Source organism: Colius striatus, chromosome 16 (assembly GCF_028858725.1).
Source record: "Colius striatus isolate bColStr4 chromosome 16, bColStr4.1.hap1, whole genome shotgun sequence".
Lineage (NCBI taxonomy): Eukaryota > Metazoa > Chordata > Aves > Coliiformes > Coliidae > Colius > Colius striatus.
The window spans coordinates 8,765,793-8,793,086 of record NC_084774.1 but is presented as its reverse complement, the minus strand read 5'-3'; the positions used below and the strand labels follow the sequence as shown (position 1 = coordinate 8,793,086).

Below are 27,294 nucleotides of genomic sequence, written 5' to 3'. Positions count from 1 at the left end.
CACAGCCCCCAGCCCAGCCTAAAGCTCCTGGAGCTGCTCGTCCTCCTCTTCCTTCCACCCCACAGCCCAGGGCTGTGCAGGACGAGCCCCACAACCTCGCTGCCTGCCACAGTGCCAGCCCTGAGCAGGGGCACAGGGGATGTGCAGCAGCAGCACAGGACTTTCCACTTTTATTATAAAAATATCTTGCAAGCAAAAAGGGGAAAGCAAAGAAAAAAGGAAGAAGAGCACCTGTACAAGCAGCCACACGATTCCCAAAGCATCAGCAGCCCCCTCCAGCCCGCCCCGGGCACGGGAACAGCCCCCCGTGTGCACACTGCTGCCAGCCCACCCAGCTGCTGGGGAGCCAAGGCAGGGTGCTGGCCCAGGGAAAGGGCAGATGGAAGACACTTGTCCCCAGGGCTGGGCTGGGGGCAGCTTGCCCAGCCCCCCTGGCAGAGCTGGAGGGTTTTGGGGTCTGGGCTGAGGCCTCGGTCTTATTCTTGCACATCTTACTCTAGTGTTACGTACACAGCAGAGAACACCCACAGACAACGTGAAACACCGGGGGCTGAGCTCTAAAAATTAACAGTTACATGTCAAACAGTCAAAACATGTTACAGGGTACCTGTGGGGAGCTCCTGGGGGGGAGCAAGGCTGGGGGGGCCCCCACACGAGCCCCTGCACGCTCTGTACAACCTGGGGCAGCGCTGGTGGGGCCGGGCAAGGCTGTGCAGATGAGGATGATGATGGTTGGTGCTGGGGAGCCTGGAGCCTCCCTGGGCAGGAGGGTGGGGGAAAGCCTGGAGCAGGGGGTGCCGCTCCATGGGCCTCAGTGCGAGGGCCTGCAGAAGGGACACTTGGGAAGAGAGAGATGGACGCTTCGGTCCTTCCTTTAAAGCCAGTTTGTCTTCCAGGCGTTGGCAGCAGAGCCCCAAAAGGCAGCGTGGGGGCTGTGGCTGGTCCCTGCGGGGTCAGGGCAGCCAGAGGAAGCCCCACCAGACACTGGCATCCCCCCAGGAGCCAGCGTGGAGGCACCGTCCCTGTCCCCTCAGCCCCGCTGCAGCTTCCCAAGGAGCCACTTGCTCAGGAGCTTCATCCACTCACAAACCCAGCCCAGCGAGGCCGAGCAACCCCCATGGCTGTGTGTTGGGGGGTGGAATCCAAAGGGATGGAGCCAGCAGCCCTGGGACCCAATGCCCCCAAAAACTCAGGCGTGTGCAGCCGAGAGCCGACCCCCACAGTGCCACGGGCTCCGTGTGCCTCCCACAGCGTGGCCGTCGCAGCACGTCTTCACGTCCCTCAGCGCTTCCAAGAGATGAACCGTCCCCGGGAGGAGGGGGCTGCCTGGCTCCCCGTGAGGCCCTGGGGAAGGGGCTGCCTGGCTCCCCGTGAGGCCCTGGGGAAGGGGCTGCCTGGCTCCCCGCTCACTTCCTGGCGATCTGGACGCTGGCGTACTCGGAGCCGGGCTCCTCGGGGCGCGGGGCCGGGCGCGGCGGGGCCTTGCTGAGGTGCACCATGTCCAGGTCAGCGTAGGTGAGGTTGTCGTCGGCGGCAGGGGTGGGCTTGGGCTGGATACAGGCGTACTCCGACTGTTGGCTCAGCTCCACCAGCCGCCGGATGGATTTTCTCTCCCTTTCGAAGTTCAGGTCAGCGTAGGTCAGGTTGTTGGGGTCGGATTCCTGCAGGAGACACCGAGAGTTCCTCCTCTGCCCTTCGTGCACACAGCCAAAGCCTCACACAAACACACACTGAAGTCAACCCTGCTGCAGCCAGACTCAGCTCGGGCTCTGCCTGTACACAGCAATGCCCACAGCCAGCTGGGGTGAGCCCACAGCCATCCCTCACCCCATGCTGCAGCTTCAAACCACCAGCCGCCACTGCCAGGCTTCAGAGCCCACCACCATTACTCTCCACTCATGAATGACAGGATGAGAGGAAAGGAGCTCAAGTTGCCCCAGGGGAGGTTGAGGCTGGAGCTGAGGCAGAACTGTTTCCCTGAGAGGGGTGTCAGCCCCTGTGCCAGGCTGCCCAGGGAGCTGGGGGAGTGCCCAGCCCTGGAGGGGTCCCAAAGCCGTGGGGCTGAGGTGCTGAGAGTCAGTGCTGGGCTGGGCAGGGTGAGGGCAGGGGGTGCACTCCAGGAGCTGCAAGGGCTTTTCCAATCCAACTGATTCGGTGGTTCAAGAGCCACTACTACAGCCACCCTGTGCCCCTGGCCTGGTAGGGGTGATGGGCAGAGGCCAGCAATGCCCACACAGGAGCTGCCAGAGGCTGAGTGGGACACACAGATTGCTGCTGATCACGACTTTGCTCGTAACTGCGTCACCAAATGCAAAACAACTCCACAAATAGCCTGGCTGGCTATCACACAGCTGGCTCTGCAGGCAGCACAAACCCAGACTATCCTAGGAGGAGGAGAGAGGGTGAAGGCAGAAGAGACGCTGGGAAGCGGTTACTCCATCCCTAGGGCAGCCTCTCTTCCCTCTCCAGCCACAGCATGGAGACACTGAGATGTCTCACAGGGGAACCACCATCCTCCAACTCCTGCCTCCCCTCTCCCTCCCCAGGTCCTGGGGCTGAGCCACACACCTGCATAGTGACCTCGCTGCTCTTCTCTGGCTCGTGCAACCTGAAAGGGGGAACAAAGCATGTCAGATCAGCTTAGTGCTCGCTTGTCCTTTCCCTCATGATGGAGCAGCTAGGGAGTTCAGGTGCCAAACAAGGTCCTTGCAGCAGCCTGAGCAGGATGAGGCCTCCCCTCTGAGAGGAGGGTCTAGCTCCACCACTGCAGGCTAGTGACCCATCTCTCACCCGCTTCTTCAGCCCCACCAAAAGCCAAGTGTTCGGGCACCACAGGGACAGGACAGGACCTCTGTGGAAGGCCCAGAGCCTATGCTCCTGTCTTCCCTTTCACAACGAGCTTTTGGGGATCCACCTCCCTCCCAATCCCAAGGGACCCTGCTTTCAGGCTGGAGATGTCCAGCTTGGTGTGCCTGTGGGTGAGTGACTACAGGAGACCAGCACTTACCTAGCAGATGGTGAGCTTTTACCTGCCAGAAGAGAAAGAGTTTAGGAAAGAAATAGGAAAACACCATCATCCCCCCTCCCAACTTGCCCAGACCCACGAGCCCACAGGCAGAGACTGTTGCAAGTGCAGTCAGTCATCTTTTCCCAGAGGCAAGTGCCCGCATCTTGTGGCATTTCACTCCATCTGCTGCAGGACAGTTCCTGGCAGAGGGCATAAGGTGCAGGAGGTACTTTTCAGGTACAAGGAACAACAAGTATATTTGACACTGCTCCAGGCACACAGTGGCAGCAGAGCTTTCCTGGCAGCCTGCAAACAATCCAGTAAGCTCTGCTCCATCCTCCCCTTTGGGCAGGAGCTGCAGCAGCACGGCTGTGAATTCAGCATCCACACGCTGAGGCTTGAGAGAAGAAGGTGGGGGGCAGCTGGTTCCTTGCCCTGCACTTGGCTTCCCTACCCTTGCTCTGCTTCGCCCGGATGAGGTACAGGATTGCAGCCACCAGCAGAACCAGCACAGTGCAGACCACTCCCACCACGATATAGATGGCAAGCAAATTGCCTGGAACAGGAATGAAAAAGGTCAGCAGGGGCTTGAGAACGCTGGTACCACCAGAGTCCCCGCAGCCTCCCAGCCAGGTGATGCCCAACAGCGTCACACTCCCCACACCCCCAACCACGGAGACTTTTGCATCCTCAAAGCACATCCTGGAGGGACTTTGAGCTTTCTCAGGGGTGACCTCTTCCAGCCTGCCCAGCCCGGAGCCCACGCCAGCAGCTCTCACGCACCGCTGTCTGCCAGGGGCCAGTCGCTCAGCCCCTCCTTGCTTGGGGCAGAGACCCGCAGGGCAAAGCTCTTGCTGACGGGGTCCTGGGCATCGTGCACCACCCGGCAGGTGAAGGCAGAGCCGTTCTTCTCCTCCGTGGCTTTCACCTCCAGCACGCTGCTCTGCTCAAACAAGCCCCGAGGGGTCGGCAGCGCCCGGGAGCTGTTCTCCACCTTGATCTCCACCCCGTTCTCCAGCCAGCTGATGGCCACGTCTCCCGGGTAAAAGTCCTTCGCGCGGCACGTGAAGTTCACCGTCCTGTTCAGCTCGACGGGGCCGCGCCAGTCGCCGTCCAGGAGGACGCCGGGGGAAACTGGCAAGAGAAGCAGCCGCTGGTGCCCGGCGGCCCCGGCTCCGCCGCCCCGGGCCCTGCCCCAGCCCCCCCGGCAGCCCCCGGCAGCCCTCACCTCGCAGGGCGTCGCGCAGCGGGTACGTCCCCGTCAGCGGGGCCCCCAGCGTGGGGTGCTGCACCTCACAGGACAGCCACGAGCGCACGTCGTCCTCCTGCAGCTCCATCCTCACGCTGCTGGACATGCTGTACGAGGATTTCTTCTGCCCAGCGGTGACGTTGGGCTGCTGAGCCGAGATCGAGGTCCCGTTCTTGGCCCATTTCACGCTGATGCTCGAGGGGAAGAACCCGCCGCTGGTGCAGGTGAAAGGCACCGACTGCCTCGGCGACGCTCTGCGGCTGGGCCCGGACACAACCGGGGGGGAGGGTTTGGCTGCGGGGGGAAGCGCGGGGCCATCACAGCGGGCTCTGCCCCCCTGCCCAGCCCCGGGGCTGCAGGGACCCGGCTCTCCCACAGATGTGCCCGGGGATGGCTCACAGGAGCCCGCCCTGGCCCCAGCCTCACACGCCCCAAGCCGAGCCCAACCGGGCTGGGACGGGCCAGGGGCTGCTCTGGGACCCCCACTCACCAGTCACAGACACCTCTGTGCCCTTTCCATGCCGAAACAGCTCTTCACCTCCCACTGATCTCCTGAACTTCACACAGTAATAGGTGCCTGAATCCCCGGGGTGAACGTCCCTGATGCGGATGCTGAAGTCTGTGTTGGACTTGTCCACTGTCCTCGTCACACGGGGGAAGGAGCCCCCTGGCCCATAGATGGTCTCGTTCCCACTGCCCCAGCCCTTCAGCCACTTCACAGGGCCAAGGAAACTGTCTCCATACAAGGTGCAGGTCAGAGTGAGCATCTCCCCTGCTGCCACTGACACCTTGTCCTGGGGCTGCTGCAGCTGGAAGTCCTGATCTGCCTGGGCACCCACACCTGGGGAAAGAACAGACAGAGTCTCACCTGGCCCTGCACACCCAGGCAGGCTCCCCTCAACCCTCACTGGCCACAGGACAGGCTGAGCTCCCGTTGCAGCAACCATGGGCACCAAGGCTTTCCCAGCAGCAGGGAGTGCAGGGCAGAGACTGTAGTCACAAACCTGTGCCCACATGTCTCAGCAGCAGAGCTGGCCAGAGCTTTGCTGGATGTGTGCACGTTGTGCTCTGTGCAGCTAAAACACGGAGCACACCCCAGCTGCCTGTGCCGTGCTGCCCCTGGGGCTGCTCAGCTCTGTCAGCCACGAGGAAACAAGGGCACAAAGTACAAGGCACTCCAAAAAGCAGCCTGTCCCTGCAGACACAGATGCAGTGTGACATTTCCTGCGTGGAATCTGTCCCATTTCTGCACCAAATCAAATCCCTGCTCCATCCCAGCAGGGCATGGCCACGAGCCCAAGCTGGTGCCCGTCAGGCAGACGCCACTCCTGCTCAGCACCAACAGCATCATCCCCTTGCCAGCATCTCCACAGCCTGGCTACCAACCCAGCACAAACAGCCAGCCACGGAGCCAAGCAACCCTGCCTGTGTACCCACAGGAGCCAACACACCCTCCCACACACAGGAGGCTGAGGGGAGACAGGAGCACTCTCTGACACTCCCTGACAGGGGGTTCTATGGGTTGGTCTCTTCTTCAAGTAATAAGTGACAGGACAAAAGGAAAGGGGCTCAAGTTGCCCCAGGGGAGGCTGAGATTGGAGCTGGGGCAGAACTGTTTCCCTGAGAGGGGTGTCAGCCCCTGTGCCAGGCTGCCCAGGGAGCTGGGGGAGTGCCCAGCCCTGGAGGGATCCCAAAGCCATGGAGCTGAGGTGCTGAGGGCTGTGGGTCAGTGCTGGGCTGAGCAGGGTGAGGGCAGGGGGTGCACTCCAGGAGCTTCAAGGGCTTTTCCAACCCAAATGATTCTGTGATTCTATGCAGGGTCATGTGAGGAGAGACCCCCAAGATCTCCAGGAAAAGCACAGCAGCTCTGCTGTCCCTGTGAGGGGACAACACCACCACCTCGAGTGACCCACAGCCAGTGCTGGCTGAGGCAGGGGCTGAGCTCACTGGCATGCACCAGGAACCCCACAGGAACCAGCTCTGCTGCTGCTCCCCACTCCCCAAACCCCACTGCAGCAGCAGCACGAGGCAGCCCATGGCCTGCAGAGCTCTGAGGGGTTACCTGGCCACGCTCACCTTGCCAACACCTTGCTACTGAGACTGAACTGAGAGTGATTGCAGTACAGGTCACTGCATAAAGGAGCATTTTTAAGCACTGGGGGAGAGAGATAGGAAAACCACTTAAATGCCCAGGCACAGTTGGCCACTGAGAGGCCAAGGTTGGCAAGTGGCACACAGAACCACTGGCACGGGGTTGTGGTTCAAGACAAGTGGGCAACACAGCCCCACACAGCCACTCATCCTCCCCAGGGTGGTGAGAGGAATCAGAAGAGGAGACTGAGACTCGGGGGTTAGGATAAGCACAAGCATAACAACTAAATTCAATGTAATAACAGTAAGAATAATAAAACACAATAGCAGTAATTGAGAGAAACTAAACCTAAGAAAGCAAGCAAGTGCTGCCCAATGCAGTTGCTCCCCACCTGCTGACCCGTGCCAAGCACTGATTCCCCTTCCCATCAACCCTCCCAGTTTAAACACTGGGCATGACGCCCTGCAGTGTGGACTAGCCCTCTGGCTAGTTGGAGTCAGCTCTCCAGCTTCTCCTTGGAAGCCACATCAGGACTAACACAGCAGCAGCACCCCACACCAAAACCAGTTTATCCCATAAGATGAGGGTGGAAGGACAGAAGCCTGGTTTGTGTCACAGCCAAGTGCATCGTCGGGGCTGAGCCTCAGTCTTGTGTCTGAGCAGCAGCAGCAGCCCAGACATGTTCATGGCAGTGACAAAGGGCACACATGGCTGCTGCAGCAAGCCCTGAGCTCCTCCATCGCTGCTGCCCCTGGACCTTGCACAAGGAGCCGTTGAGAAATGCCTAGAGGAAGCCCAAAAGCATCGTTCACCTCTTGCTGAGTCCCCACACAGGGACGTGACAGATCAGGGATGAGGCTGCTGTGGGCACAGGGCCCAGCACCCCCCAGCCACCCACCACACCAGCCCCTTTGCACATCCAGGGTGGCCCTGTTGCTAATTGCTCCCTCCACAGAGGGAGCCACGAGCCCTCCTTGCCACAGGGGCTCTGTGTCTCATGATGAACACATCCCTCTCTGCTCCTCTCTGCAACCCTGGGCCAAAACAGCCTCCCACCACATCCCCTCAAGGGTTCCCTGTGCTGAGAGGAACCAGCCTGACCTGCTCCATGGGGCCAGCACAGCCCCGCACAGCCGAGCCCAGCGCTTCCTCCTCATCCTCCCTCTCTCCATCTGTCCATCTCCCTGCAAGGCACACGTCGTGCTGGGGGGATGGAGCCGAGAGAAGCACCTGCTGTGGGGTGCCAGAGCTGACCCCAGCAGGGTAGGGTGGTCAGGGTGAGCGGCACAAGCGTTGCTCAACCCCATCACATGTCTCCTGGCTGTGGCCGTGAGGTCTCTGAGTGACATCTGCAGAAGCACAGGGCAGTTCACCAGAGCTGTAGCTCTCTGCCATCACAGCACCAGGCTCCTGCCTTCCCAAGCTCACAGGGATTTGTGTGTTTCCCTCTGCAGGCAGCAGGGCTGTGGATGGTCACACCGCAGAGCCCACATCAGCTTCTCACCAGGCAGCGGCGTGCGAGCTCCCAGCCTGCTCCCTCAGCCCGGGGATCTGCAGGAAGGGCACAGGCTGTGACCCAGTGACGAGCTCCTGAGACGCTGCTGCAGCGTGCTGGGCTCCTCTGGCAGTGCTGCTGCTCCCAGAGCAGCCCAGAGAGCAGAGAGAGCAAACAAAGGGCTTTGCTCTGCCGCCTGCCCAGAGGCTTCAGCTGCAGCTCCGAGTCTCTCGGGCTCTAGGTAACCCCTCACATAGGATTAAATGTGGCTTTGGGGTATTTCCCTGTGTTCTGCTCTGAGCCACCACACTACTTGCGAGACTTCCCCATGCAGCTCTGCTCAGAGCTCCACAGAGCACCCTGCTCAGGGTTGGCAGGAGAGTTAAACACGAGCTTCAGCCATGATGTGCTCTGTTAATGCCACGCTGCTCACCCAGCTCAGGAGCACCAGCCCCTTCAGAGCACCCAGCTTCTCCACCTGCCTCCCCTGCACCCAACAGCCACCAGCCAGAGCCTGCTGCACCCGCTGCAACCTCCAAAACTCCATCAGACTCCAGCAGCCCCACAGAGCAATGCCCCCACCCCCCACCATGGGAACACACAAAGGGGAAGTTGATAGAAAACCCCAGAATATGCAAGTTAGAAAATGCAAAGCATCCACTGAAGCTCCTTTCCTCTCTTCCCCTGAAGGCAGCTTCTCCTTGCACCCACCAGAAGATCCCTTCTGCTCCTTCCCCTCTCGAGGTGCTGGGCCTGAGGCCAGGAGCCCAGATGAGCCCCTTGCCAGCAGGTATTTGCCAGCACGGTGTGAGCCCTGCACGCTCTCAGGCACCAGGAGTGGGATCTGGTGGGTTTTCATGCTGCAAACACACAGGACACATGATGATTCCTCACCACAAGCACTGGTTCAGTGCAAACCCACTTCCCACGTGCACCTTCACAGCCTCACCTCAGGAGACTGCTTGCGTAGACTCTGGTTTCGAGTCACCAAGAGACGGAGCAGAATCCTTCCCTCCAACAAGACCAAGGGCAGCTGAGGTGCTCTGACCCTGTCACCTGGTCCATCCTACACTCCACCATTAGCAAAAGGGTTTTAGAGCCCTGAAAATCATCACCTGACAGTTCCCTCACAGAGGGGACCCTGAGCACTCCCAGCCCAGAGAAGTGGCACAAGCACAGGCGTCGTGCTGCGCCTGCTCTGGCAGAGCCTCTCTCCTCTCATCCCATTTAAGCTGAGAGCAAAACAATCCCCATCCCTCCTGCTGGGCTCCAAGTTTTCCGTCTCGGTGACACATTTTTTTCCCCTGTATTCCACCTTTCGGAGTGTTTGATGCTGAACAGATTGCATGAGGCCAGGGTTTAATTCGGGAGAGGCTGCTTGGATGCTTCCTGATAAAAATAGCCCATTTTCCCCTGTGAAGGAGCCGGGTGAGGAGCTCAGGGGCTGCCAGGGCAGGGCTGGGTGTCCCAGCAGCAACGTGCAGCTGGTCACCGGCATCCACAGCCCCACGCTCACTGGCTGAAGGAACAGGCTGATGGGTGAGGGAAGCCCCAAAATAAACCTGCTGGAATTTCACCTGCAGCTGGGGGGGAAACCAACAGGTGCTGCCTAAAAAAAGGGGCCTGGAATCCACAGTTCAGATGGAGACACCGAGAGAGCTGTCGAGGGCCGCGCGGATCCCAGAGGCTCAGCGGCTGTTACAGCCAAGGCCGTGTTTTACAGACGTGACAGAGGAAGCCTCGGATCAGACACAGCTTCCCTCCTACAGCATCAGCTGAAATTCAGCATGAAAAAGCCAGAGCCCCACAACCAAAGAGATTTCCTCTTCAGAGGCGGCTCTGGGAAGCGCAGCCGGAACCCTCCGACCGGGTTCTGTGCAGCGACGATGATGTTGCAACGGGCCTTTGCCATTGGGCTTCCTGGCATCTCGCTCCTCTTTGCCCTACAGGAAGGTCTCCTGCAGGACCTTCCCATTTCCCCTTTGCTGCTGCAGAAGCTCCAGCAGCTCCTCTGCAGTTCAGGCTTCGACAGAGCCACGGCCCAGAAGGGTCCACCACAGGCTCCCCACCGTACGGAACCGAGCCACGTGCGCCTCAAATCAGGGACACCAACCACCACCACAGGATGGTTCTTTTCCTATGGCTGGCTTGGGGGGAAAAAAAATATGGGGTTCTTGCTCCAAGGCCACGTTCAATTAAACTCAGGAGCTTTGCTGGAGCCATTCTTTGGTGGCAGGAAGCTGCAGCGGTTCAGGGAGAAGCTGCGCTCGCCGCCAAAGCCGCCTTGGCTTCCAGCAACCAGGAGTTTGCAGCTTGGGGCCAACACTTCTCAGTTGTGATCAAGCAACTCAAAGCAAGGAGTGTTGTGCTGAAAAGCATTTGCTTTCTGCTCAAGTTTGTGCTCAACTCTCTGCCCAAGTAAAGCTGCGATGGTAAATAGTCCCAACGGGCCTGGAGCAGGGCGGCTTTTCCCACGCAGGACGATGCTTCACCCGGGGGGGAGCCTGGGAGGGGCTGCTGGCAGTGGGGTCTGGCTGGAAGGTGCAAGATTTGGACAGACCAGGCAAACAAAGCTCAGCAGCAAGACAGTCCTGAAGGCACGTTGCTATTGCCCTGGGAGGTCTGCACAAAAAGCCCCTTTCTCACAGGCAGCGCTGGGAAAGGAAGGAGAGCGATTCCACAGCGATGGCACCCGAGGTGAAGAGCACTGAAACAAAACATCCTAGAAAGGAGACGTCCTTGAAAGCAGCAGCCACCACAGGGCTTCGTTCCTGGTGGGGCAAGAAACTTCCCACTGCTCTTGAGGGAAGGGAAACAGCCAGGGAACAGCACACGCTTCTCACGCCGCAGCTCCAGGCTGTTACGTGGCATTGGTGGAGCCAAGAGCCCCAGGGAGGGCTGGGGCAAGCTGGGGGCAACAGCAGGAGCCCACGGTGACCCAGGGCCTGTGCTGGCAGCAGGACGGAGGGGTGGAAGGTGCCCGAGGGGACGGTGCAGTTCCACCACCGTGGTGCTCAACAGTTGTGTAGAGCAGCAGGAACTGCACCCCACCGGGGGCAAAGAGAGGGGTAACAAGAAAAACAAGTTCCCAGCAGAGAAGGCACGCACAGCCCTCACCAGAGCCTCCTGCCAGGCTGCCTTCATCCACACCATCATCCTCCCCACCTCCGGGCAGCCTCTGAGGGGAGCTCGCCGAGACTTACACAGCTCACAGCTCTGCCAGCAAAGGGGTGGAAACAACGGACGTGCCCCTTCCCGTCCCTGCCCAATTCACTCCTCTGCCTGAAAAGGGGAACGTTTGCCTCGAAGTTTGCTTCTGGAGGAGCTGGCGACCGAGGGCCCCGCGCGATTAACCCGTTCCCTGCCCCCGGGCCGCTCCGCCTCGGTCACCGCAGCTCGGTCACCGGCTCCAAAGGTCAAAGCGAACGCGGAGCCGGCAGCGCGGCGCGGCCGGGAGGGAGGTGGGAGCACGGCGGGGAGGGGAAAGGGGAAGGGAAAACGATCGTGGCAAGCTACAGAAGCCTCAAGCTGAAAGGAAAAGGACGGCGGGAAGGCGGCAGAGCGCGGCGCGGCTCGCAGCCATGGCTTACCTGGGCAGCCGCGCAGGGACAGCAGCAGCAGGCAGCTCAGCGGCCACGCACGGCCGCGGCGGAGCGGCCGCATCCTCGGCTCCTTCTGGGATGGGAGAAGCGAGGGGCCTCCGAGCCCGGCGTGGGCTGGCGGGGACAAGAAACACGACAGAATAAGCGAGGAGGGAAGGGGAAAAAAAAAACCAGAGAGAAAAAGCAGAATTGCAGCTGGAGAAGGAAATCGCTGTGCTCAGCCCCAAAATGAGGAAGGAGGGCTGGGCTCCCGCCTCCCCCCCCGGCTGCGGGCGGGGAGCACACACACATGCACACGCACACACACGCACACGCTCCCTGCACACGCGCGGCCCCGCCGCCCCCCCGGGCACTGACCCGACCGGGGCCCCGGGGAGCGGAGCCGAGCCGAGCCGAGCCGCGCCTGCCCGCCCGCCCCCCCCGCCGTTGCCTTGGCACCGGGGCGGGATGGGGCCGGCCTCTGCTCGGGGTTCCCCCCCCCATACACGCACCGAATCTCCCTCCCGCCGCCTCCTTCCCCGGCGGAGGGGGCGAAGCCAGCACCGTCCAACCCTCGGTAAAGTTGCTCCGCGCACGGTGGGCTGGGGGGAAACCTCCGGATTGGTGCCCGTGTCCCTCGGGGAGGGCAGGGTACAGGGTCTGGGGGTGAGGAAGGATGGCTCAGTGGCCACAGGACTGGCCCAGGGCATCCCCCCACACCTCCCCGCTCACCACAGGCTTCCTGCACCAGGGCCAGCACTGCCACAACGCACAGCCCAGCACCTGCACTGGAACCGGTGTGCCAGGGGCCACCCAGCCCTGTGAGATTCTCTGTGCCAGCCAAGGGACCACGCAGGGCCAGTGGCTGAGCTGGGACAGTCCCAGGCAGAAGCACAAGCAGCATTTTGGACGTGCCCCATGGTCGGGCCAGCTCAGCCCACAATGGTCGAAGCAAGGAGGGATCTCTGGTGCAGCACAGGCAGCTGGAGGGAGATAAGGAGGGAGAGGAGCTACCTGCATCCCTCTGGGTGATGGGTGCTGTAGGCACACCCTGGGGACATCAAGGGGATGTCCCTTCAGCAGGGAGAGAGAAGAGCCTGAGGACCAGGCACTTGCAGCACAAGATGAGGCTGAGGGAGTGGGTCTGCACGTGAGCATCCATGGGATGCACATCCCTGCACTGCCCTGCCACAAAGGCCTTCCCAGGAAGGCACAAGGACAGATTCTTCCCTTGTCTGCTGCAGCTTTTCCCACTACCTGTGGGCACTTCAGCAAGGCCAGGACAGGGAGCAGCTTGTTCCTCTGGTGCCTTGTATGGGCACAGTCACCTGCAGCCAGTCATGACACTAGCAAATCCCAGCAGAAGCTCCAGCAGGTCCCCAAACCACTCTGCTTTCCCCTTCATCCCACCCAGGGATGAGAACACAGAGCTCCAGCCCCCAGCACCCCTCACCGCTGCTACAGCATCCCCAGCAGCACAGAGCACACCCAACCACCCTCCCAGGCCACACTGAGCACAGGGACCAGCTCATGCAAGGCTGTGCCAAGGGACAGGCTCCCTCCTGCCTCCCCAGGCAGCCTCTGGGGCTGTCAGCTTTATTTAGAGCTTCACACAAACAAGCAACAAAGATCTCTGAAGTGACTTGGCACCATCAGCCTGTGCCCAGCCTCAGTCCCACCCCCCTCCCCGGCCCCAGCTACACCCATGTGTTCCATCCAGCCTTAATTTAGCTCCCTTTGCTGCTGGGAGCCTGCACCGACCTCCTCAGGCATCTGCACCTCCCTGGGGGACCCCTGGGGCAGCTGGAGCCTGCCCTGAGTCCTGCAGCCAGAGCTGCTCCTGCTCTGACACACTCTGTGGCCAGAGCTGCTCCCCGTGCAGCAGCTGCTTTGATTTCCCCTTCACACAGCTGGCGAGGGCATGAGCCAGCAGCAGGGACCCAGAGGAGCCCTGGGGTTTAGCCTTTGGCCTTTTGCACATGCAGCATGGTGTGGAAATAGCCTCTTAGGGCAGGGATGGGATGTGGGATCAGCAGTGGATTGTGGAAGCCTCACAGCTACGCTGCAGCAGGCAGCAGATCCTGGCCAGCTCCAGCCCAGCAGCCTTGGGGCAAGCGGGTGCCCAGCAAGAGGGAAGGTGCTGGGGACACACCACAGCCCTGCATAGACACTTTGGTGGTTATTTTTAACTGGCAGCAGAGTTCCTGGAGGCCTGGCAGCCTCCAGCCTGCCTGGGCTGTTCTCCTGCTCTGCACTGAAGGCTCAGACAACCTGTTTGGAGGCGACTGCAGAGCAGACACAGCCCGAACACGCAGCAGCCGCCGCAGAGCGCTCGGGAAGGAAAGTTGGAGCTTAAAAAAGCTCCTTGAGAGAAGGTACCGAGGCAGAGCAGATGGTGCAGCGTGAGCTTCCTGGGAAGAGCTGCTATTGCTCCCCATTAGGAAGCATATGGGCAGGCTCAGCTGCCTCCCCTCCCCTCCTGCCCACGGCCCTTTCCTCTCGGCACCCGCTCGAACACGGCGGGTTGGGAGGATCCAGCCCCTGCCCCACTGCCTGGTGATGACCCAGGGGAGAGCAGCTCTCCCCTCCTTCCCATGCCCAAGAGAGAGCCCACCGTTAGAGCTGCACCAGACACCCACAGTGAGCAGGAGGCTGTGGTGCTGCTTGGCAGAGGGGGCAGCAGTGCCAGGCTCCCCGTGCTGCCAGCGGGCAGCCAGGCTGCACCCAAACCCGTGCTGCAGCTCAAAGCCACTGCTCTCCCAGGAGCCTGGTTCTCCCCTTCCCCAGGAGCCACACAACAGCTGGTGTGGGGGACCAGAAGAGCTTTTCAAGAATAGATGGATTTCTCACAGCTTTGAGGCAGGGAGGAACTCGCCTCAGGCTGCCAGCACCCTTTCGGGGAAGGCACGTGCTCTGGCTGGGCTCAGCCACCCCCACGGGTTTGGGTGCTGGAGGGAAGCTGGCTGGGGGAAGGAGCCAGCCAGAGCAGTCACTGCAGGGACCAGGGGCCCAAACATGCTTCTGCACTTCCCCATTTCCAGCTGGCAGCTCTGCATGGGCAGCAGGACCAGGCACCAGAGGAGCTTCCTCCCAGGGAGAGGTGGGAATCCTTCCCCACACAGGGACCCCCAGCCAGGGCAGCAGCATCCCATCCCATCCCTGGGAAGTGCCCACAAAGAGCCCAGCAGCACCCAAGAAGGACAATTACAGCCTCACCAGGGAAATACCAGCTGAAAATCCTGCAGCACTGGTTCTACCCAGACTGCTCTTTCATCCACTGATCAGCTGCCTGTCCCATCCCCTGCCAGCCCCAGCACAGCCAGGAGTTGCTCTGCTGAAGGAGTCACAGCTAGTTTCAGTTCCTGCCCTGTGGTGTCAAACCTGGGCCCATTAATGATCCAGGGCTTGCTAATGATGGGGGTGACTGTGGTTCTTCCCCTGCCCAGGGCTTCCTCTCTCCTCCCTGGGATCTCTCTTCCCCAGCCCTGGAGCAGGATGACACAGTGCAGTGGGAGAGCTACCTACACCCTACCTGATCAGCCAGGTCACACCAGGACACAGCTTATGGCCTCAGTTCAGCCTCAAAACCCAAATCAGCAGGGAAAGCTGGGAGATAAATAGAGGAAAAACACCAGTACCTTCGATATCAGTCTGGAAAACACCCTAAAAGCAGCACCCAGCAGTGCTGGTTTGGGGCCATGGGTGCAGAGTGGCACCCAAACCCCAGGGAGCAGCTGCCACCCATGGGAGCCCTCCACAATAACCCCAAAAACACATCTCACCCCCCAACTGAGACACCCAGGGCTGCAGGAACTCCCTGCCCTAGGGAAGCTCAGAGCTGCCTGGCTGTATCCTGGCCCAGGCTCAGCCCCAAACACAGCCTAACCCAGGCCCAGCACCTCGAGAGCTGCTGCTTTCACAGCTCACCACAACAAACCAAGGTGTGCAACCACATCAGAGCATCGAGCCCAGCCCCAGCCCACACAACCCAGCACAACCTCCCTGCAGCTGGAGAGCAGCTCACACACAGGGCTGGGCACACTCCTTCCATCTGTCCTCCAGCTCCAAAGCCAAAGACCCCTCCAGTCTATGAGCCAGGTGAACACATCCTACAACCCTCCTGCCTCTTCCCACCCCCACTCAGGCTTCCGAGTCAGCACCCTCACAGGGCTTTTAGCTGGGAGAAAAACCACACACATGTCTGTGTTCTAAAGTGGGCAGCACCAATTACACTGCTGATATTTAGGGCTTCCAGCACAACAAATGGAGCTTCAGCTTCATTAGGTACCATGCCAATTTAATCCAAGACATCCAGTACAGAAGGAGCTTAAATTAGTTGGTCTGATGTTAACTAATAACAAGCAATATGTTAACAGGAGGATGGAAAGAAGTGACCTGCAGCCTGTTTGCCCAGAGCAGCTCACAGGGGTGGCTGAGCCATCCCACAGCCCCAGGAGGGCACCCACAGCATGAGCACCCAACCCTGCAAGCACCAATTTAAGAAAGAAGGGTATGTATCCTACCTGCCTGCTCACCACATGCTCCTGCTGCAGCACCCACCAGCACAGAGACCTTGCAGCTGGAATGGGGGGCTCAGAGCCACCCTCTTATGTAGGAGAGGCCCTGGGGGGCAGAATGAGCTGCAGCTGTTTTATTAAGGCTGAGATTGGCAGAGGGAGGGAGAGGACATCTCAGGTTCTTGTCTGAGCTCTCAGGTGCCAGGGGTTCATATGGTGCTGGAGGTGAGCAGGGAGGGGATCACAGGATCAGTTTGGTTAGAAAGACCTTTAAGATCCTGGAGTCCAGCTGTTGCCTTCACCCTGCCAATCCCACCACTAACCCATGGCCCTCAGCACCCCAGCTGTGCATCTTTTCAGTATCTCCAGGGATGGGGACTCTCCCCACCTCCCTGGGCAGCCTCCTCTCCTGGAGCATCAGCCACTTGCTCCCTGGCACAGGGATCTACTGAGGGGGCCACCTCTGCCCACAGCAGACAGACCTCCTTGGGGACACAGGTTCCTGTTTGCAGCCCACTTAATTTTAGTGGCCCTTGAGTGCTCTGCAGGGATGAGCTCATCCCCTCCAAGTCCATGCAATGACTTTCAGGAGGATGAGGAGGGATGCAGGCACTGGCAGCCCCACACTGCCAGCCCCACACTGCCCTTTGCTGGGGTAGAGCGATGCTCCAAGTGCCCTCATGGTGTTCAGGCACCATGGCAGAGCCTGACCTGCATCAGACCATCCACCCCATCCTCTGAGCAAACAGAGAAGCACAAGGGCTGCAGCAGGGACAGGCTCCCAGCACAGCTCAGACGCTCCCAGGCTGCGCCTGCCCAGCGGCAGCACCATGACCCAGGGAACTCCTCTGGGCTTCCTTAATGCAGCCTCCAATGGGGGGGAATTCCTCTGACTGTGTCAGAGCAGGAAAGGTTGTTTATATCCTGTGCCTGGCCTGGAAGTGGCCCAGAGGGACAGGGGTTTAGGGTAGAACTGCTGACAGTCCTGGCTGTGGGGGTGGCTCAGAGGGACGGACCCGGCAGGACCAGTGTCGCTGCCATGGCCTTTGTCCCCAGGCAGCATCCTGCCCTTTGCTCTGGGGGAGGATTTGCTCAGTGGCTGTGGGTGAGCAAAGCCTGAGCTGTCCCACACTGCAGCCTCCAGCCTCGGCAGCACATGTACAGCACAGGGATGGATCAGGGCATGAGGCAGCTCCCACCTAGAGCAGCTCATCGGGGGGGACACAGGCTGGCCTGAGTCCTTCACCTCTTGTGCCAGCAACTGCAAATGGTGGGCACTGTGGGGATCTCCACCACGGGCACAGCCTTGGGGCTCACCCCAGAGCCACAGGCAGCCTTGGTGACATGGAAGGGATGCTCAGCCCCAGAAGCAGTGATGCTGTGGAGGAAAAGATGGCAGGGAGGAGAGAGCAGGGGCAGATAGGGAGCTCCAGCCAGTCAGGGGGCCTCCATCCCCACTGCGAGGGGAGCTCTGCCTGTGGGGATGTGCTGTTGGTGCTGGTACCAACGTCACCACACTGCACAGGCAGCTCCTCCCATCCCACACCTAAATATAGGTACTGGGGGCTAATGGGGGGCTTTGGCATGCTGACACCAGACAAAATGACTTCACCCTCTCCAGTCCCTGCAGCTGGGGCTCTCCCCATGGGGCCAGATCCCTACCAGCGCTGCTGGTGGTTCCCCATGTCAGATGCAGCCCACTGTGCCCCAGCTGCCCCTGCTCTTAGCCTGGGGGCTGCCAGTGCTGTGCCTGTGCCCAGGGCTGGATGAGGACTGTGTGGGGCAGCCTGGAGACTGAGGGCTCCTGGGGTGCTGTGGTGGGTGGACAGGCTGTGGGGATGCACATGAGGACTGTGGGTGCCTCTGAGCTTACGCAGCGATGCTAGAGAAGACCTTGGTCTCCCCTTGGCAGTACTGCTGGGACTGTGGTTGGGGTGAGGAGTCTGGCTGAGGGAGGACTGATACTATCATCTCAGAGGTTTTTTTCTGCCTTTTTTTTCTCTCCTCTGCATCCTCTCAAAGTTCTTTGTTGATTGCAAATTGTGATCATGAAAGCACACCCAGGGCTGCCGTGGCAGATAATGCGCCTCACGCTCCCAGGCTGGGCTGCTGGAGCCACTGCAGGCTGAGCTGCCTGAGACAGGCCTGTGGCAGCTGCAGATGGAAATAAAACTGCTAACGTGGTGGGACTGAGCATGTTGAGCCATCTCAGCCCATCGCTTCCTGCTCGTCAGAGCTCTGGCTGAAGGCACCACGGTCGTCGTGGGACTTTGAAGCTCAGACTTGGCAGCGGGTTTGTGTGGCTGGACTTTGGCTGCTCAGGCACTCACAGCTCCAGGGAGACCCAGGGCAGCCCCACAGCAGCCTTTACCAGGGGTTATTAATGAGGATGCTGAGATATAATGGCTGGCAGCAGGGTTACTTGAGGTTTTTTGTCAAAGTGCCAGATCTGGTGCATCACAGCAGAAATGGCAATTGCACAGTGGCTGAGATGTGGGGGAGATGCACCCTCCAACACCTCTTCAGCAGCACCATCCCCAGCCCTGACACAGGGATGCCCTGTGGTGACTGTCAGGGGCTGTGTGCCACAGCTCAGGGCTCTTCTGAGACCAGGCACATCCACACTGCCTGACCCAGCACTCCCAGCTTCACGGGGCCAGGGCCATGCTGGTCCTGCTGCTGGGAGCTCAGGGCAAATCCTTCTGTATTGTTTTGTCGTTTGTTTGGGGTTTTTTTTTCTCCTTTGAAGCTGAAGGACAACAAAGAGCACGAGGATTAATTCCAGCTCTGCAAGATCCCCGGTGTTCCTGGTGCCTGCAGCGCTCCCAAGGGTCTGGCCTGGCCCCGATAAGGAGCTGCAAATCAGAGCCATCCTGCCCCAGAGCTCAGCCTGCAGGAGCCATGGAAGGGCAACGGGGATTTAAAGGGTCTGTGTGATGTCTAACAGGCCTGGAAAATATTACGTGGGATTATCTGGCAGCAGCAGTGACCAGGGATGTCTGAGCCGAGGTGTGCATGGGCACAACCTGATGGCAGCTGGAGGGGTGTGGGAAACCTGCTCCGTGTGTGTGTGTGTGTGGACGGGGTGTAGGGATGAATGAGGCCTCTGGCCCGGCAGGGTCTGAGCCATCCACAGCCCCCAGCAGCTGCCAGCCCCAAGCTGGGTCTGGGCTGTGAGGGGGAACCCGCAGCCCCAGGGCAAAGCACCGGCACCGGGCGCGAGGGATGCTGCAGCCCTTCCACGGCGGCTCCTGACCGCCGGCGCTAATGAAATCCACCCAATTAGCCGCTGCCAGCCCTGCCTCGCCCCGAGGATTAGCCAAACGAACTCATCATCCCGAGGCGTAAGCAGTTAACGCCGCTAATTAGTCCTCGCGTGAGTCCCAGCCCAGGCGCTGAGCCGGGCAGCGGGGAGGGGCCGGGGCCGCCCGCCCGGAGCCCCCCTCGGCTCCAGGAGACCGGAGCTGCTTACGGAGAATTTGCTGGGCTCGGGGATACGTTATTTTTACTCGTTGCCGTGGTAACCGATAACCACTGTAACGTGAAGCCCTGGAGCGTGCGGCAGGAGCGGTTCTGTCGGGAGCGCGGCGCTCAGCGAGCCCGGCTGCGGCCACCGAGCCCCCGGACAACGCTCTGCGGGGGCCACATCCTGCTGAGAGGCACGGTGCGGGGCCGAGGTGCCAACCGGACTGGCAGCGCCGCGCCGGCACAGCCCGTCCGTGCTGGCAGCAGCGCTGGGCACGGCCGGCGCCGACAGGAGCCCGCGGAGAGCTCCAGGCGGCTGCACGGCTCCCCCCTTCTGCCTCGAGAAACGTTTCTCTCCTTTCCCTGTGCTTGTCCTCAGAGGGACACTTGTGCCGGGCTCGGGATGCTGCCAGCGCCGGGGATGCCGCCAAGCACGGCCAAGCGCTACGGCAGCTCGGTGCCAGGAGGGGTGGGGAGCCCCAGCAGCGGTGGGGAGCCCCAGCAGCAGTGGGGAGCCCCGAGGACCCCGCAGCATCCTGCCCGTGCTGGCAGAGGCAGGGACCCTGCTCTCCCCAAAGGGTTTTCCCGTCCCCAGCATCCCCAGACAAAACCCACCAGAGCAGCTCACTCAGGGCATTGTGCACAGGTGGGTGCTGGGGGGGACCAGGACCACTCCAATGTGCCACCAACAGTTGATCCAAGGTGAAGAGCCCCAGACTTTCCCTCCTGTCCACCCTGGGACCCCTCCTCAGGCGCTGGCAGGACCAAGCACCGCAGCTGGATCCGTCCTCCCCATGCGATTGTCCCTGAGCGATGTCCCGTCAAACCCTGAAGGCACAGAGTGAGTTTTCCTTCAGCACTGGACGTTCCTGTTCATCCCATGGCCCTGGAAATCCCTCTTCAATCATTGCCAGAGCCTTGGCCTCCACGACATCCTGCAGTGAAGGGCTGCACGGGCCAAAGGAGTGCTGGGCTCAAAGGATTTCCTTTGAAACGTGTCTGGCACTTTCATTTTCACTGCCTGCCCCTCCTGCCTGCCACAGAAGAGATGGGGGATGGCCAGAGTACAAGCCCTGATCTCCCTCAGGCACCCTCAAGCTCCCAGAATCTGATTAAAATGATTCCAGGTGGGACAGGGAGGTTCCCAGTAGCAAAGCTGCAACAGCACAACCTCCTATTAAACACCAGGGGATCCAGGAGGACAAGCAGCATCCTCCAAGCACCTTCACCTCAGCTTAAAGCCCTGGACTGCAGCCAGGGGTCCTGGTTCTGTGCCCTGTGGTTGCAGGACCAGGCTGCAGTATGGGCACAGCCTGGAACCTAGGAACCCCACACACCTCTGGGGTCCTGCAGGACACCCCAGTGCCGTGGGACAGTTGCCCTGTGATGTGGTTTTCACTGGGGCTCTGTGCTTAGGGCCTGGAAATGTCTCTGCTGTGCTGGCATCAGGAACCTGGGGGGAAGGACCTGGCTGGCAGGGAGGATGCAGCACCAAAGCAGTTCCTATGACAACCCCAAATCCCAGACCTGTTTATCCCCCTTAATGAAAATCCACACTAACCATGAAACTGGGAAATAAGATTCAATAAGTCAGATGTGAAATGAATTGGGCACAGTGTAGAGCACATCACCGTTTTCCTCGGTCTTTCCTGTGCTTTCCAAGGCCTGAGACACAGGGAGCTGCCAAGGGGTGAGCTGGTGGCTTTGGAACTGGTGGGAGCAGGGATCAGCTGTGCAGCACCCCAGGGTATCTCCCTCCAGTTCCCTCTCCCAGCAGGAGCACAACCTGGGGCAGCCAGTGGGCACAGGTGATACCCATGTGATGTTTTTGGGGGACAATTAAAGTGTCTGAAACCCTTTTGCCCTTTCCAAACTCCTCAAAGCACCTCAGATCCTCATGCTGCTCCCTGTTAGTGTCCTGGCACAGCATTCCCGCGGCATCATCTGGTCCCCATGGCATCACAGGATCCTCATGGCATCACCTGATTCCTGCGGCATCACCTGGTCCCCGTGGCATAACAGGATCCTCATGGCATCACAGGATCCTCATGGCATCACCTGATTCCTGTGGCATCACCTGGTCCCCGTGGCATAACAGGATCCTCATGGCATCACGGGATCCTCATGGCATCACCTGATTCCCGTGGCATCACCTGGTCCTCATGGCATCACCAGTTGCCTGTGGCATTGTGGGGGCCCTATGGGATCCCTGTGGCATCTGATGCTCTTGGACCCTGGCTGTTTGGCTAATGCTGGTGTACAAAGGGACCAGCCTGTCCCTTGGAATGGGCTCATGGCCACCAGAGTCTCACAAGGAGAGGGATGAGCACAGGGATGGGGCCAGAGCTGGAGCACGAGGGCGTCTTGGCTAGAGGCAGCCACCAACCAGGGCCCTGGCTGCAACTGCTGCCCATCAGCTGCTGGAGGGGACGTGCTGGAGCGATGCTGGTGCTGGGAGACACGATGGCCCATGGGCAGCCAGCCCTGTGAGAGGCAGTGCCAGCAGAGCAGGGGGGTGTCTGCTTCTCTCCGCAGAGATGGAGCATCTCAGGGCAGCGCAGGAGGCGCTTATCCCCGTCTCTCTCCTTTTGTTCTTGCTCAGCCCTGGCTTCAGCACAGGCTCAGCTTTGTCCCGCTCCTCTTCGAGCACTGCCAGCCCTCTCCTGTCCCCCGGGACACCGGGGAATGCCCACATTCCACATTTCAGCCAGCCTGTGCCGGAGCTGAGAGCAGGAGCTCTCCCGGCGGTCATTAAAGCCTCGCCCCCCCTCCCCCGGCTGTCGGGGACCGCCCCCGCCGGCAGTCACGGCCCCGCACTAATTGCTCTCTGTTATTCCACGGTTTCCATCGGAGGCTCCTGCTCCCCGTTGGCCTTTGGCACAGTCCGTGCCTCCCACGTCGGCTCCCTGGCACGGCACGGCACGGCACGGCACGGCACGGCACGGCACGGCACGGCACGGCACGGCGCGGCACACACCGCTGCCCGGAAGGTCCTGACAGACCCCTCACCTCTGCACCCCCAGGAGCTGTTTCCCAGCCCCCGGGCCGGGAGGGGAGCAGATGCGGGGGCAGCCCCTGAGTATCCCCCGGCCCTTCCCCAGCTCCTGCTTTCTGCCTCCGCCCCGGGTGAGGGTCCACACAGACCCCCCCACACACTCACCCCCCGCCCCAGCACAGCCTTTCCCCGGCTCTTTTGCTCGGCGTTGCCATCCCACGAGGTCCTGGCACACAAAGGAAAAGCCCAGCCCCAGCACAGCCCCACACCCGCCCCAGCCACTGCAGCTCCTGCCACGGGCACCAGCACCCCGCGGCTGACCCGGCGGGACCAGGACACCACGAGCAGCAAATCCCCACCCCAGCATAACCCTGAGCTGCCCCTCCAAGCTGGGAATCGCCCCTCAAGCAAGGCATTGCCCCCCGAGCAAGGCACTGCCGTCGGACAGAGAGATTGTCCTCTCAGACAGGCATTGCCCTCCGAGCCAGGTTTGTGCCTCAGGTGCGTTCGCCTCCCCGAGCAGGGCATTGCCCCCCGAGCAAGGCATTGCCCCCCGGGCAGGGCATTGCCCCCACGGCAGCTGCAGCCCCCCGAGCTTCCCCCACGCTCCTACCTTGTGTCTCGGACGCTTGTTTGTGCTTTCACTGCCAGCACACCCCGGGCTGGTGGCTTAAAGGATTTTCCTATAATAACTCCCAAATCCCTCTCCTGGGCAGTAAGCTGCAGACCTGGGCCCTTGGCGAGGTGCAGAGCCCTCCGTGGTGCCCGGTGTGCTCACTGCTCTGCACATGCTTGTGTCAACCTGGATTTCCCCCCTGTCACAAGCCAGCCCAGTGCTTCAAAAGCCTTAAATCCCCTCGAATTTCGTTTCCCCTTCTCGGTGAGGTCTCTCCTGGTTTCAGTCTCGCCCACATATTTACATAGTGCTGCTCTCCATCCTGACGTGAGTTTCCTCCCCGCGCGGAGGTTGGGCAACCCCGCAGCCCCGTGTCCTGCCCAGGCACAGCCGCGGCCGCGAAATGAGCCACAGCCCGGCTCGGCCCCGGCACTGCCCGAGGCTTCACCCCGCTGCCACGGCCCCTCGCTGCTGCTGGGGCTGGTGCGCGCAGCGGCCACGCCGGGGATGGTGTGAGGGGCACCGTGCTGGACCCTGGCAAACTCCTCCTATCTCCATGCCCATTGGGTGCTGAGTGCCCCCCGGAGCTGTGCCTGAGAGAGAAATGACCCAAACCCATCCCACCGCTCCTGGATGACCCATCCCCCTATCTTGTTTCACTTCTCTTTTTTGATTTCACGGTAAAAGGCAGATAAAGTTGGAAACCGGCAACTGCAGCAGCGTCCCCGGCCCCACGGGCAGCGGCAGCAGAAGCAGCGGCTTCCTCTGCCTGAAAAGCGTTTGGCTCTCAGCCCATGCCCAGAAAGGGGATCTCTGAGAGCCACGATCTGTCCTCAGCCACCAGCCTGTTCCCCTCGGAGGTGGGAACAGAGCAGGAGGTGGGAACAGAGCGGCTGTGCACGGAGCAGGGGATGGCTGCGAAGCACAGATGTGCGTGGACTGGCTGGGGCTGGTGCAGGAGACCTGTATGGAGGAGAGGAAAGGCAGGCTGATACCAGCTGCTCTGACTTAAACAGCATCATGAGCCCCGTTCCCAAACACCAGCCCCTTGGGGAGGGCAGGGAAAGGCAGATGAGGGCAGGGCCTGGACAGGAGCTGCAGCAGAGTGGCACTGAGGGCTGTTCCCAGAGCTGCCCCTCAGATGTGGGTTCAGCGGGAGCTTGGTGCAGGGACAAGAAACACAAATCAGGGAGCTGCTGAGCCAGGGAAAGTGCCGGTGGTGACCTGTGCTGGTGGAGACTGGCACGCCTGAGGTCCTCCTGGGGTACTGGGCACCAAACAGCTTGCAGGAGGCAGAGGTGCTCAGCCTCCTGGCCCGATCCTGTGTTTGAGATGGGTCCTGGGAGAGCTGCTGCCAAGCCCCAGCACGGCAGGTCCAGCCCTGAGCCTCAGCAACACCACTGCTGAGCCCAGAAGGGATGAGAAGAGCTCTGGCAGCCCCAAGCATGGCGTGTCAAGCCTGGACCGGGCCGTGCCATGCAAACAGATCCACTTCTTTATTGTGCCCTGCACAAATGTCCCACTTCCTCCCCCAAAATGGGCTCCTGAGCCTGGCAGCCTGCGGTGCCCCACGTCACTGGGCAGCCACCCTGACGCTGGCGTACTCGGAGCAGCCTGTGCCGGGGCTCGGGCCGGGCCACGCGCCCGCGGGCAGGGGCTGCAGGTCGGCGTAGTGGATGTCATTGTCCTCCTTGGTGCTTTGCTGCAGAAGTGCACACAAATGGTGAATGCTGTCCCTAAGAGAAACCTTGCCACAATCACCCTACCAGCAGGCTGGAGCAGGGATGGTGCAGCCACAGCCCCAGGGGCAGCCCCGTGCCGGGACCACGCGCAGGCTGCTGCTGCTCACCCAGTGCCCACCCTGTCCCTGCAGAGCCCCTGTGAGCCACTGGCACTTCCCCATATTCCCAGCTTGCTCCTACCTGTCTGGGCAGGGGTGAGGTCTCTGCATCCAGGACTTTGCTGCTGGGGAAAAGGATGGCAATTAGAGCTAAAGGAAACTGGGACTGTTCCCTCCCCACTCAGCACAGTGCTCCTGAAACTCAGCAGGGTTCTGGGACACGTGGCTGCACCGTGCCCACGCTGACAGCACAGGAGAGGGACAACGTGCTGCCTGGGCCCAGCTCTGACACCGCAGTGAGGGGCTGCAGGGAGCCCTGGCAAGGGCAGGGTGATGCTGCACAGCGACGTGCCTGGGAGTAAAGGACCTTTCCTGGGGGAAATCACTGTGCCAGAGGGAGAGGAAACCAGGATAAGGCAGGTGGATAAGGCAGTTCACTCATTTCAGGGTGCAGGAGGTGATGGGCACAAACCTGGGGGTGCTGGGGGTCCCTGCACAGCACCGCAGAGGGACGGGTGAGAAGCCGCCCGTGGCCGCCGGCCCAGCCAGGCCCTGGCCCTCTGCTCGGCCTCTGCGCTTCCTCCTGTACATGCAAAGGGCGCCGAGGAGGCCGAGGAGGAGGAGGAAGCAGAGCAGCCCCGCTGCAGCCGCCATGCTGGGGAGCAGGGCTGACACTGTGGGGCAGAGCAGGGAGAGGGGGGTGGGTGCGGGGCAGCGCGGGACCCCGACACGGGCAGGGCGGGAGCTGCGGGACGGGGCCCCCGGGAGCAGCATCTCATGGGACCCCCACTCACCAGTCACAGACACCTCTGTGCCCTTTCCATGCTGAAACAGCTCTTCACCTCCCAGTGATCTCCTGAACTTCACACAGTAATAGGTGCCCGAATCCCCAGGGTGAACGTCCCTGATGCGGATGCTGAAGTCTGTGTTGGACCCATTCACTGCACTCGTCACACGGGGGAAGGAGACCCCTGGCCCATAGATGGTCTCGTTCTCACTGCCCCAGCCCTTCAGCCACCTCACAGGGCCAGGGGGACTGTCTCCAGATGTGATACAGGTCAGAGTGAGCGTCTCCCCTGCTGCCACCGACACCTTGTCCTGGGGCTGTTGCAGCTCGAAGCCCTGATCCGCCTGGGCACCCACACCTGGGCACAGCAACAGGAGGCTTTGGGGCCGAGGGCAGGGGCGAGGCAGGGGCTGACTGTCCTCACCCCGAGCAGCACGGGCTGAGCAGCCTCAGCTCGCTCCTCGTTTGCTCATCTGGGAGCGATCCCTGGGTACGGCCGGACAAGCCGCGGGCACTGGGAGCAGCGGGAGCCGCGTTTGAAATGAACACGGAGCAAATGTGCATCTCCTGTTGTTCTTAACAGGAGGCACTGTGGGTGATCGAGGCTGGAGAGGTGCAGAGGGAGCCAAGGGGAATTCCTAGCAGGGAAAGCTCTTGAAAGCTGTTAAACATTACCAGCTCAGCTCGGTGCCCAGCCGAGACTGCTGGGGCTGTGTGGGGAAGTGGGACTCGGAGCCCTTGGGCTGTGTGCAGCTGCCCAGGAGCCCAGCAGCGATACGCAGCCCCGGAGCCAAACACAGCAACTCCTTCCTGCCCCAAATCTCCCCTGCCCAAAGCCCCCCGCTACATTCGGCACGGCTGTGCTGGGGCTCGGTGCCCTGCACCCCCCGTCCCGGCTCTGCACACCCCGCCTTGCCCCCAGCAGCCCCACAAAAGGTGGTGGGAGGAAAGCCGCCGTCTGCCCTCCTGCTCTCGTTACCGATCTCTGCGGCTGCCGGGCGGCTCGTCCCCCAGCCCCCGAGCAGCAGCAGCAGCCAGCGGGGCAGGGATGCGGGGGAGCCTGCGGGGGAGCTTGCGGGGGCACCGCCGTGGCCTCCCGGCCGCTACGGACTCACCCGAGAGCCGCAGCGGGAAGAGGCTGAGCTGCCCGAGCAGGAGCGGAGCCGCCGCGGCCACCCGCCAAGCCATCGGCAGCGCCGAACGCCGGGCTCCGCCACAGGAGAAAGGAGAAGCTGCGCAGGAAACGGGAGAGAGCGCCCGCGGGCTGTTAACGCTTTTGGTGCCTGGCTCGGGGCAGAGCCGGCCGGGAGCTCCCGCCGAGCTTCACCCGCCACGGGCACCGGCATCCCCGGGCTTGGCAAAACCGGCAGGAGCGGGGGCTGAGCCTCGCTGGAGCCCCCCAGCCCGTACCCTGATCCTGCTGGCGAGGGCTTGTGTGTGCCCCATGCCAGCCCGGGGTGCTGAGCTGCGGGCTGGGCACCCCTGAGCGAGCGGGCCGGATCGGGCCCCTCGGTCCGGATGCCCCGTGGCCGCTGCGAGCGAGTGCTGGGAACCGGGACTGACATCCCTGTGAAGGACAAACCCTCGTGACAGCGGGAGCGTCGTGAGAACCTGCTGGGGCTTGTGCAAGAGGTCCCCGGAGGAACTGGG

General features: G+C 61.3%; 2 protein-coding genes across 4 annotated transcripts; both read right to left on the bottom strand.

Moving 5' to 3' along the window:
- Positions 1-154: 154 nt before the first annotated feature.
- Positions 155-23,264, bottom strand: LOC104561895 (tyrosine-protein phosphatase non-receptor type substrate 1-like). 3 transcript variants are annotated; one of them, XM_062009215.1, is made up of 9 exons: positions 23,015-23,264; positions 11,434-11,559; positions 4,747-5,097; positions 4,236-4,550; positions 3,791-4,141; positions 3,462-3,563; positions 3,008-3,029; positions 2,569-2,608; positions 155-1,661 (listed from the first exon to the last, which is right to left on the bottom strand). In XM_062009215.1, the coding sequence occupies exons 2-9, from the start codon at positions 11,504-11,506 to the stop codon at positions 1,407-1,409; spliced, it is 1,509 nt and encodes a 502-aa protein (XP_061865199.1). In that variant the 5' UTR covers positions 11,507-11,559; positions 23,015-23,264; the 3' UTR covers positions 155-1,406. The 3 variants fall into 3 exon arrangements, with proteins under 3 accessions (XP_061865199.1, XP_061865201.1, XP_061865200.1); XM_062009217.1 differs by lacking the exon at positions 23,015-23,264 and adding an exon at positions 11,937-12,008; XM_062009216.1 differs by lacking the exon at positions 23,015-23,264 and adding an exon at positions 11,803-11,857.
- A 1,225-nt stretch (positions 23,265-24,489) lies between these two features.
- Positions 24,490-27,187, bottom strand: LOC104562730 (signal-regulatory protein beta-1-like). The gene is made up of 6 exons (XM_062009218.1): positions 27,055-27,187; positions 26,760-26,876; positions 25,652-26,002; positions 25,330-25,531; positions 24,940-24,982; positions 24,490-24,719 (listed from the first exon to the last, which is right to left on the bottom strand). Exons 2-6 carry the CDS (start codon positions 26,830-26,832, stop codon positions 24,591-24,593), a joined length of 798 nt encoding a protein of 265 aa, XP_061865202.1. The 5' UTR covers positions 26,833-26,876; positions 27,055-27,187; the 3' UTR covers positions 24,490-24,590.
- Between the last annotated feature and the right edge of the window lie 107 nt (positions 27,188-27,294).